The 12,500-nt window shown below is 39.2% G+C and overlaps 1 protein-coding gene across 1 annotated transcript in view; it reads left to right on the forward strand.

Annotated features, from left to right (window-relative positions):
- mtmr9 (myotubularin related protein 9) overlaps positions 1-12,500 on the forward strand; it is an 18,891-nt gene that overhangs the window by 4,626 nt on the left and 1,765 nt on the right. Inside the window, exons 7-11 of the mRNA XM_061929118.2 lie at positions 867-1,028; positions 1,095-1,236; positions 1,308-1,528; positions 3,750-3,901; positions 11,165-12,500. The exon at positions 11,165-12,500 is cut by the window's right edge and continues 1,765 nt beyond it. Coding sequence (XP_061785102.1) covers positions 867-1,028; positions 1,095-1,236; positions 1,308-1,528; positions 3,750-3,901; positions 11,165-11,328 — 841 coding nt within the window. The 3' untranslated portion in view covers positions 11,329-12,500. The remainder of the gene's footprint in view (positions 1-866; positions 1,029-1,094; positions 1,237-1,307; positions 1,529-3,749; positions 3,902-11,164) is intronic.

Genomic DNA, 12,500 nt, shown 5'->3' on the forward strand with positions numbered 1-12,500 from the left:
GAAATTTACAATTAGATTAATCAATCAATCAATCAAAGTTTATTTTTATTGACCTTAATCACGGGTGCTCGAAGGGTTGCAAATAATAAGAGTCTAGAGGGAGGAAAATACAATAACAACTGCTGCTGTGTCAGCATTGTCACAGTCACTACATGACGCATAAGAGGAGGGCGGATCGATCCATAAATTGGTAGTATCGACGACACGAAGAGCAGTGTTAAAATATGATCGATACTGTAGTGATTAGGTTATTATTTTTCCATCCATCCATTTGCTACCGCTTATTCCCTTTGGGGTCGCGGGGGGCGCTGGAGCCTATCTCAGCTACAATCGGGCGGAAGGCGGGGTACACCCTGGACAAGTCGCCACCTCATCGCAGGGCCAACACAGATAGACAGACAACATTCACACTCACATCCACACACTAGGGCCAATTTAGTGTTGCCAATCAACCTATCCCCAGGTGCATGTTTTTGGAGGTGGGAGGAAGCCGGAGTACCCGGAAGGAACCCACGAAGTCACGGGGATAACATGCAAACTCTACACAGAAAGATCCCGAGCCCGGGATTGAACCCAAGACTACTCAGGACCTTCGTATTGTGAGGCAGATGCACTAACCCCTCTTCCACCGTGCTGCCCGTTATTATTTTTATTTTCTCAAATTCATTTTTTGGTTGTTTTTGTTTTAACTCGGGGAATACTTCCCTAGACAAAGGAAGACGTTGAGGATAAAAACCAAAGAATTTAAAAGGGAAATAGATAGTAGTCACTTATGGATGTTGGTTATCAGGATTGGCAGCATAAAACCCTGATTGGAACAGCTTTAACAATTGCAAATGTAATGAATTATCATTGTTGTCAAACAGATCCAACGTGCTGCAGGAGAGCCTCATCAAGCTAGTGGAGGCGTGCAACGACCAGTCCCACAACATGGACCGCTGGCTCAGTAAGCTGGAGGCGTCCAGCTGGTTGGCCCACATCAAGGAGATCCTGACCACGGCCTGCTTGGCGGCCCAGTGCATCGATAGGTCAGAGTTGATTGTGGATGACCCCTTTTGAAAGGTCTCCTTGTATTAATGCATGTTGTGTCTCAGGGAGGGAGCGTCTGTACTTGTCCACGGAACAGAAGGCACAGACTCTACACTGCAGGTCACCTCCTTGGCTCAGATCATTCTGGATCCAGCCTGCAGGACGATCAGAGGCTTCCAAGGCCTGGTGGAGCGTGAGTGGCTCCAGGTAAGCTCAGTAAACCTGGCATTTAAAATAATACAAAATTATAATTGTTTTATCTCTCTTCATCTATCAAGGCGGGTCACCCGTTCCAGCAACGTTGTGCCCAGTCGGCCTATTCGAGTGGCAAACTTCGCCAGGAGGCTCCCGTCTTCCTCCTCTTCTTGGACTGCGTGTGGCAGATCCTCCGGCAGTTTCCGTGCTCCTTTGAGTTCGGCGAGAGCTTCCTGGTGTTGCTTTTTGAGCACGCCTACGCTTCGCAGTTTGGTACTTTTCTGGGCAACAGTGCTGCGGAGAGGTAAATCAGCAACCACAATATTCGGTGCAGTCTAAACAGGTCAATTACAAGTAGGGGTGCAACGATACACAAAATACTCAGTATTTTAGTGTCACGGTTCGATATATTTTCGATACCAAAAAAGAGACGACATTTCCAAGCCATTTTGTACTTGTAGTTCATTAAAATTATTTGTTTCAACTTAAAAGTACAGTTTTTTGATTAAATTCAATGTATCTGGTGCAGCTGTACCTGCCCCATTTTCTGCTGCGCTTACTTAGCACAATATAAAACAAAAACAGCAGCTTGTAAAAAATAAAAATAATGAAATTTAAAAAATGCATCTGATAAATCACCCATCTTCTGTGGTGCATTCTTAGCAGCAGAGTAACAGCGGGCGCAATACAAAAACTGCTGTCTCTAATTGGGCTTTTGTCTTGTACAAAACATGAACTATGGTATCGGTAAAATAGGTTTGTGAAGGAATCTTGTAACGGAGCTTAAGTGTCCGCAGCAAACTCTACATTTTCCACAACAGAAAAGGGTTGCATGTCAACAGCCATAAAAGTAGCGATTGATTTCTTTTGCCCTCTATGAATCATGTGCTAATGCAGTGGTCACCAACTTTTTCGAGCCCAAGATCCCTGGTCTCAGCCAAAAACCAAAGAAAGCTCTACCCCTGCGTCAACTATATATCCATCCATCCATTTTCTACCGCTTGTCTCTTTCGGGTCGCGGGGGGTGCTGGAGCCTATCTTAGCTGCATTCAGGCGGTAGGCGGGGTACACCCTGGACAAGTCGCCACCTCAACACAGGGCCAACACAGATAGACAACATTCACGCTCACATTCCCACACTAGGGCCAATTTGGTGTTACCAATCAACCTATCCCCAGGTGCATGTCTTTGGAGGTGGGAGGAAGCCGGAGTACTCGGAGGGATCCCACGCAGTCATATATGTAGTCACATGGTTTTTTTACGTCTGCACCGGAAGTAGTAAAATCAGCTGTTCACCTGGCAGGTTTTTCCTGTGTGGTAAAAGAGGGGATAAATGGGAAAGTCCTTCTCTAGCTGCCTTCTTGTTTTATAATATATTACAGCCTTTGCACATGTCAATGTTTAGTTTTGTATGCACAATAAATCAACACAAATTCCGTACTTGGACTCAATGTTCACAGAGTCTCGTATAGCTTCCCGTCACAGGTGAGCAATGATGGTAATTTACTAGTGGTTGAGGGAAGAGTTGTTTGATGTTGGATGTTAGAAAAAGGCCGATTTGTTGCAACAGTCAGACATTCAGTCATTGTTGCAGCGCGATGATTTATGAGCACGTCATGCAATGCGCGTTTGCAAGACAAGCGGGTGTAGCGTACCGCGAGGGGTGTGTGGCCGCGGTGTCGAGAGCGGCTGAATGAGAAGCTGAAAAGAGAGGCAGAGGCGTGCGGGCGTGTTCAGGAGTTAAAATGCGTGCCTGTTTGCGGGTCTGTTAGTCATTCTCCGAGTGGGGGTGTCACTGATGTCATATTAATACTTTTTTGTAATATTTTCACGATTGACCGTTAGGGCCTCAACGATCGAGTTGAGTTGTTGTAGCCGGGTTGTTTTGGTCTAAATGAAAGTGGGAAGCGCAATTTAGGCTGCATAGTCGTACATCTACTGAGCTGTCAGCACAGAGCGTACCATCAGAAGTTGATTAACCGAACGAAAACCATTGGATTGAACAGTTCAATACGAATACATGTATTGTTGCACCCCTCATTACAGCAGATACAATATGTCATCAATTCTTCCTTTTACAAAGACGATATTACTCACATTTGTCATGTAATAATTTTGCAATGTTTATAATGGAGTGACTGTTTTTAACATTTTTCAATCACTTAAATATTAGTACAGCTTAGGGTAAGATGCAGCGCAGCTCTACACTTCTGAAAACCACTACCATAATTATAAACAGTTTTATGAAATTTAATACCTTATCAAACAGTAATTTTTAATCCAACTCTTGCACTATGTTATGCATCACCATGGTAGTGTTTACCAAAAACAATTGACTCTGCAGTTTATTTTGTTATCAGGTTACTTTTATAATATCATGTTTGCGTTGCATCTCGTGTTTTGTAATTAATGAAAGACTAACTGCAGGCTAGCTGAGCACAACCCCAAAGTGAAAACAACTAGAACATTTTCACTTTGGCAACTCCATGCTGCACTAACATTACCAACCCACCTCCTCCCTACAGGTCGAAACTGTCGGTGCCTGAGAAGACGGTTTCCCTGTGGTCATGGGTGAACCGGCCCCAGGAGCTTGAGCGCCTTACCAACCCGCTCTATGAGGCCAACAGCCTTGTCATCTGGCCCTCAGTGGCCCCTCAGAGTCTGCTGCTGTGGGAGGGTAAGACACAAAGACACGTCGCACCTCTCGCACTCCAAATAAACACACTGAAACTGAGCTTTATAATTAGGAGTGTCCTGATAAAACTTTTTTACTTCCAGTACTCGACCGATATTGCAGCCTTGAGTTTTGAGAATTGGCCAATATCGATCAGCACAAAACATACATACTTTGATTACTTATTATGTTGTGAGGAACGTTAGCAAAGGCTTGATAAAGTAATATTACTCAAATAAAAAACAATAGTGTTGTGGATATGTGCTGGATCTTGGCGGTGCTGGATAGAAGTGTTGGAGCGAGGTCTGCAATTGACTGCTTGTATTCTAATGTTTATACTAAATTGATTTTAGATACAAGCCGATTTTTGTTGCTGATATCCGACAGATATCAATACCTAGTTATCATCTAAGAACACATGCAGACTTGGATTAGTGCAGGGAGCTAATTGAGAGTTTCAGTTGGCGTAAGGCTACCATCCATTTCGACCACGTGCGTACAATTACAAACCATATCAGGTGGCTTTTAGTAAATTAAAACACAGACAAACCAACTCAAATCTGAAATCCGAGTGTGCTTTGGCTTATATTTTAGATATGTTACCAGAAGGGGGCAGTATTGTCATGTTGGAACCACAGCCGTCTCAGTGAGTGTATGGACAACTCTATTTCAGAGTTGTATTGTACTTTAAATGGTAAATGGGTTATACACATTCATACACTGAGCTGCCATGCAAGGCTCTAAACATGACCCATCAGGAGCAAGGGTGTCTTGCTCAAGGACACAATGGACGTGACAAGAATGTCGAAAGCCGGGGATCTAACCAGGAACCCTCAGGTTTGCTGGCACGGCCGCTCTACCAACCAAGCCAAATATTTATTTATATTGAAAAAAAAGAAAAACAAAACAACAAGAATTAATAATACAAGAAAATAATAGTAAAATTAATAACAACATAGTGATTTTTCAAACTCGTTTACAGTTACATGTTTACAGTTTCACATTCTAACATGTCCGAAAAGGAGTAGAAAGAAGCAGAGCTTATTTAATCCTATCCCTTTCTTGTCTGGAAATAATGTCTAACACAATTGTTCACTTCTTTTTTAGCTCAAACACAACAACAATGAATTAATAAATACATTTCAATACAGTTCACATAGATAGGTAGTTAATTCACTGAACGGTTCACAAAATTTACTGAGTATGTGATAGGTTGCGTGTCATTCATCAATTTGGTTCAACATTTTTACCAGTAATTTCCCAAACCGCCCAAATGCAACTGAGATAGGCTCCAGCACCCCCCGCGACCCCGAAATGGAAAAGGGGTAGAAAATGAATGGATGGATGGATCACTTGAGTACCGGTACATTGTTTGACTTTTTTTCTTCATCCATTCCATAATTTAATTCCACATAGAATAGAATAGATTTTATTGTCATTATATTTGCATATAACGAGATTAAGGACTCCAATTTAAGGTGCGGTAGTGGGAACAAATATGGGGTAAAGTAATAACTGATATACTAAAGTTCTTAAGTGTTACGCTTGCATAAAATGTTTTAATTTACATTTTTCTCAAAGATTATGTTCCTCTGTTGTTGAGCAGAATGTTTGTACATTCTTGAGTAGCAGGTTATAGTTTGCTTTGTACATGATTTTAGCTGTGTGCAAATGCACCAAGTCTTGAATTTTAATATTTTTTAATTTCAATGAAGGGTTTCTATATCCAACGTTATGGTTTATTCTAACTGACCTTTTTTGTAACGCAGTTAATGAATAAAGTGTACATATGTACCGTATTTTTCGGAGCATAAGTCGCACCGCAGTATAAGTTGCACCTGCCGAAAATGCATAATAAAGAAAGAAAAAAAACATATATAAGTCGCACTGCGGTATAAATCGCATTTTTTGGGGAAATTTATTTGATAAAACCCAACACCAAGAATAGACATTTGAAAGGCAATTTAAAATAAATAAAGAATAGTGAACAACAGGCTGAATAAGTATACGTTATATGAAGCATAAATAACCAACTGAGAACGTTCCTGGTATGTTAAAGTAACATATTATGGTAAGAGTCATTCAAATAACTATAACATATAGAACATGCTATACGTTTACCAAACAATCTGTCACTCCTAATAGCTAAATCCGATGAAATCTTATACGTCTAGTCTCTTACGTGAATGAGCTAAATAATATTATTTGATATTTTACGGTAATGTGTTAATAATTTCACACATAAGTCGCTCCTGAGTATAAGTCGCACCCCCGGCCAAACTATGAAAAAAACTGCGACTTATAGTCCGAAAAATACGGTAGTTGTTTCCCTATATCTCTGCACAATAACTCAGATATGTTGTTAACACTAGGTAGTAGAGAATATGGAGTGATTTTTGGTCCACAACATATTTAGATTTGTTTAATATTGAAAAAAATTTTCTCCATGTTGTGCTGTATATTTTTTATATGACATTTCCAGTTCATTTTATCATCTCTTATTACACCCCAAAATGTGATTTATTTTATTCTTTGAATGTCTACACTGTCTATTTGTGTTTTGACTTTCTCTTTTGCTGTTACCAAATAGCATTATTTTAGTTTTACTGAGTTGGTCCCAAACATGGCGCTCTGTAGTCACGTGAGGGGCTTTTGACCAATCTTTTGAGAGATTGTCTGGCCATACTCTCTCTGATGGGTCAAAAGCCCCCCACGTGACAACAGGGCGCCATGTTTGAGACCAACTCTGAAAAAACGAGTTGTCCATATGCTTTCTATACACGGCTCTGGTTTAACCCTCTGCTATTATTCCATATTATTCAAGGTGCCGAAACAGTAGAAACACATTGGCAGCAATGAGCAATTACATTCTTACTTTGCTAGTTTCCCTTTACTTAGACAAAAAAGATGCAAGAAAACTATTTTAGATTAGCAGGTGTCCATACGAACATACTTAAAAGACAGTAATCATGTGTGGTCATAGATTAGTCAGTGCAAAAAAAGAATAGTGAAAATGTTGTGTCATGTAATAATATGCAGTACTTGTTTGTGTTCACTCTTCTACTCCTACACCTAAACCGCTGCACACACCCACTGTAATTTTATGGTGTTTTGATGAATAGCCACAAAATTACACAATTTTATGGGACTGTCACGTAGGGCTGGACGATTATGCCAAAAATAATAATCACGGTTATTTTGATTGATTTTGTAATCAAGATTAATTACACGATTATTCATTAATTTGAAAACATTAATATTTATTCTACCACCAAAACTCAAATTTAAATATAGTTTAAAAAAACAACCTGGATACAAATTAGTAAACCCTTACAAGTAAAATAATAATAATTGCAATAACAATACAATTAAATAACAAAAGCAATTTAAAAAAAAAAATCAATTATTCCGTTTTAATTGTTTTTAATTCAGTCTTTTAGCTTTTACACGTCTTTTACCACTATAGAGTGTGTCCTTTTGTGTCAAATAACATTTTATGAAATGTTTCTTAATTAAATGCAAAAATAGTCACATTTATTGGTGCAATACATCTTTGGACAATTTTGACCAGTATTTTAGGTTAATAAGTGCTTTAAGAACATTATTCTTGTAGAATGTACATTCGTGAAATCTTTATTTTGTTAGGGCAGTCGGACTGGATGTGGCTCACCGCACTGTTATTGTGAAGAGAGGAAGTGTGATGTGCTGATGTTGTCAACTTGACGAGTAAAGATGTGACTCACTTGAGGCTGTTAAAAAAAAAAAAGAGAGCGACTCTCTAACTGTGAACTCTGTTTGTACATTGATCTTACATTGATGATGTCGTGCACAAGCAGGTGTAGGGATTGTTCTTGCTAGCTTTAGCTTCGTAGTTTACACACTCAGGACGGGGCGGTTGAGTGTGTTGACGATAAATGAGCGCTAACAGACACATTATTTTTCCAAACAAAACTGTATTCTTCCCACAATGACAACATTTCACTTACATTTGTGTCAATTTCTTTGATATTATTTTGTGTTTATCAGTGGATTTGGTTTTATTGTCCAATTATGTGACTACGTCGGCAGTTACGCGGGAATCAAATGCCTTACTTTTTTGTTAAGTTTAGTGATTATTGATTCGGCATATTAGCGTTGTGTCAAAAAGTAGCAACCATGGTCCAACTTCTAGTAAACATGCTCTTTTTTTCACTCATTTGCTCCTCAACTGTTTCACCGTCAACATTTGTATTCATTTTCCAGCCCTTCCGTCAAGTAAATGTGTGTAAAGTTTGAGCAAAATTGGTTGGAAAACATGTCCACCATCAAACAAAACGTCTATGTTGCTTTTAGGATATTTATGTTCATGCAAATGCATGCTAGCATGTCTTGACAACACCCCAGAGAGGGCGCCATGAATGTTATAAGAAAATGAAGCTCCTGACCAATATAATTACCCTTGTAGAAGAAACACCAAACAGGAAAATACTAAATATGGTAAGTCAACCTAAGCATGCTGCGTCACAGACTACCAGTAACAGGAAGAGTACACTCTGTGACCTTTGCCAAGCCCTCATTTTTGCTTTCAGTATCTTTTTAGGGCCCCATTGGGAAAAATGATTGATTTTCCAATGAATCACGATTAGAACGTGGACAATTCTAAATAGCTGGACAAATGTATAAATATCCATTATTTACATATTGTAAATAAAGTTATAGGAAATGTGGCATTATTGCTGATGTTCTCTTAATATTATTTCTCGGTTTGGTTCTAACTAACTGAGAGAACCATTAGCTAACATTCTTTTAGCGTTATGTGTTGGCTGAGTTAGTGGGAACACACACAGAGACGAGGACAAACAAACCATGTAGCCTCAGCTCTATGATAGCTTAAATGTGAAGTAGTGAAACAAGTAAAGAATAAATTATTTGTGTATTGATTAATTGATTGAAACTTTTATTAGTAGATTGCACAGTACAGTACATATTCCGTACAATTGACCACTAAATGGTAACACCCGAATAAGTTTTTCAACTTGTTTAAGTCGGGGTCCACGTAAATCAATTCATGGTGTACACTTCAACAGAGTGCTAATAGGAACCACATTACAGCAGAGTGTACCAGCTAGGAAGAGGAAATTAGCAAGTAGAATAATAAGTCAGAAGAGACCATTGTATTTATACCGTGCGGCCGCCAGTCTGCAACACCTCCAGCCATAGATATGAATACATAAATGTCACACGTCTTTGAGCCGCAAGTTTATGGCGAAATGTCTTAACATTCTGTGGTTTTGGAAGGCATGAAAATTAAACCAAGGATGCCTTCTCACCAAGTAGAGACTTGGCAGGCTCCTCCAGTTCTCATGTATCTAGTCGTCCGTATCTACGTTTTACGCGCTCACATCCAAAAAAACGGAAATAACGCAACACTGCACACGTAGTCAAAGGAGGAGCCTTGTAGACATATTATCATCATTATTATTATTATTAATTCAGATACAGTTACAATATATTATAATGTACAATTTATTAACAATATAAGTATTCCTCAACTTTCTCAGTCTTTTTTGCCACATGTGCCAGCTTTTTTGAAACATGTTGCAGGCATCAAATTCCAAATGAGTTAATATTTGCAATTTGTGTTATTGTTTTTATTTACGAGTTACACAATGTGCCAATATGATGATAATAAAATATGTATAAATAATAGAATTGTAATCCAATCTTAGCCCGTGAATGGTAATCGGAATCAAATCATGAGGTGCCCAAAGATTCCCACCTCTACTTTTCACATTACTTGCATTGCTCCCTTGGCGCGTAACTGATTCCTTTAGCTTGCGTGCTTGCCGAATAGCTTGCAGCCGTCTGGAGTCATATGCGTGCTGATCTGAGATATGTGGCACACTTTTATGATGATGTCCCAAGGTGTGCTGTCATTTGTTTCTTGCGCAACACAAAGTTTAGATTAATTTATTGTCATTTGTGCTCATTCAATAAAGTAAGTAGGACGCGGTCTGCCTGTAAAAACACAAAAAGGAATGTTGTGTACCTGCATTCCGCCATAAAGTTGCGATAAAAGCAACGGTGATTTTGAGTTGCATCGCACTTCCTGTTTACTTTAAGTGGAGCAATTAATAAAGAAATGCTGCTCTCGCTGCCCCTCCTTCACCAATACGCTCGACCCCACACAACCCCTGGTTAGCCCAAATTGACCGACTGCGCAGATTGGATTGGGAGGGTGCATACTGCTGACATTTCTGGGTGTTATTGATGGTGCAACCACATCATAAACACTCAAATTGCTGCTATCTTGACATTTATAATTTACGACAACTGCAAAATATAAGATATCTGCAGACAAACATGGTTGAATGATTAGTATTGTGTGACTTTATATTTTGAAAGATATGTGACCCTTGTTGCCCAATCCAAGGCTCTCTATGTTACTTTCATATTAGGGCTGTCAAATGATTAAGATATTGAATCGCAACTAATAACATTTGTCAATAGTTAACTCATAATGAATCCAAGAATCACAGATTGATAAACGTTTTTTTTAATCTTTAATAAGTGAACCTTAGACAGATCAAGTTTTTAATACTATCAACATGGGGCTGGAAAATGTGTTGCATTTATACAAATGTTTAATAAACATGCTTAAACATCTCAGCACAAAATGTAGCCAAATACACTCGAACAGACACACACACACACACACTATCACTCACACAAACAAACATACTCTCTCACGTATGCTTAACATTTCTTAGTCCACGATATTGATTGGTTGCAGAATTGTCACCCATTTTATAATTTCTATTATTTTGCGTCCCTTATTGAGCTCAACAAAGAAACCATAATGCAATGTATGTTGCTCGACCGCAAAACATCCGAGTTATTGGCAAGTAATTATACACATGCTCATAATGCCATCCATGCATCCCTTTTCTACTGCTTGTCGTTTTCGGGTACGTGGGGTGGCTGGAGCTACCAGCTACACTCGAGCGGAAGGCAGGCTACAAGACAAGACGCCACCTAATCGTAGGGCAAACAGTCAGACAGACAAGCTTTCATTTTGATAAACATTTCAGAAACCATAAGCTAGACCGTGTTCAGATGTAAATGCGGTATAATAATAACAGTGGTTGAATATTCTTTCAAGCTCAAGGCATCTTCCCATGCATTGCCTTCTATTTTTGGTCGACCGCTCAGGAAGCCACGGACGCTGCTTGTGTATGACAAATGCCTCTTCTACCCTGACTTAACTGGTGTTTTCTTTAATGACAGGAGTCTTTCTCCGCTGGAACCGCTCGTCTAAGTGTTTGGACGAGGCCTACGAGGAAATGGTGCACATCATCGAGTACAACAAGGAGCTGCAGAACCGAGTCAACCTCCTACGCAGGCAGCTGGCCCAGCTGGAAACTGAAGATCCTCTGCTGCAAACACCCTAGAACCAGTACAAAGGAGGCGAAAAAGGTAGAAAACAGATCTGCAGACTCGTTTGATTGATTTCAAATACGTGGGATTGAATTGTTTTATGTTTACATCACATAGTTGCACATGCCTGAAGCTTTTGTTCTCTAAATACACTGTGGACACACATATTATTAGACACTTCTTAATCAACTTTTCTCCACTATATGTAGGTGTACAAATACTCTTGCCCATATGACATACACATCTTTTGTCTTGTATCCCACCGAATGTATACGCAGCTAAAGCGCCGCACAGGTAACTATGGCAACAAATAAGAAGAGCGCCGTAAGGCAGCACGTGGCTTCCCTGCACGTTGCTGTGGCACCATGAGCGTAGGCGGAACTGACCAGTTGTACTGGTTATTAGAATATTTATCACAAGCACTACTTCGCTTTGCAGTAAGTTGAAACCGGGCAGCGTTATGCGCCTTGCAAGTAATATCCAATACATGAGCTGTCATCCTCTGCTCAGTTTTTGTATTACTTTTGACAAGGTGTTTATTATTAGAGATACAAGATACATAGCTTTTGTATTGGATCACATTGTTTACTTTAAAGTGTATGGTGAGCGTACAATACTAATGCATTAGTGCATTATTTAATTAATTTGTGCATTAGTGCATACATTTTCAGAAAACACAAAAAACTTCACCAAAAGTGTAACATATGACATTCATTGATCATTTCACTCAAAAAGGATGTAACAAAGTATGGCTTTTGGCATAGTATTAACACTGTGTGTAAATTATGTAACTTAAGAGAAATAAATGATTTCGGCAATTTTTTAAAATGCCTTTGTGACTTAAAGGGGAGCTGTGTTTTTTTTTTTTTTTTTTGTGTAACATTAACAATCATTACGAAAGACATGAAGACGCATGTATTTTTTTTTTTATGCACTCAAAATAGTAAATAAAAGTCTGCTTTCATTTACTCCATTTACATTTCGTAACTTGAATATTTACCAAGTATTAGTGATATTGTTATTATAAGCCCGAACGCAGACAAACTATAGCGGCGCCGTAATCACAAGCTTGTGTGCCAATGTTGATCGACTGATGAGCTGCTTCCTCGTTTCCCTGCTCGTCAAACTTTATTTTAGATCATTAATACCTTGATAGTAGTAGGACGAGGACGTATTCCGACAAGTT

The sequence above is a fragment of the Nerophis lumbriciformis genome, linkage group LG34 (genome assembly GCF_033978685.3).
Source record: "Nerophis lumbriciformis linkage group LG34, RoL_Nlum_v2.1, whole genome shotgun sequence".
NCBI classification, from domain to species: domain Eukaryota; kingdom Metazoa; phylum Chordata; class Actinopteri; order Syngnathiformes; family Syngnathidae; genus Nerophis; species Nerophis lumbriciformis.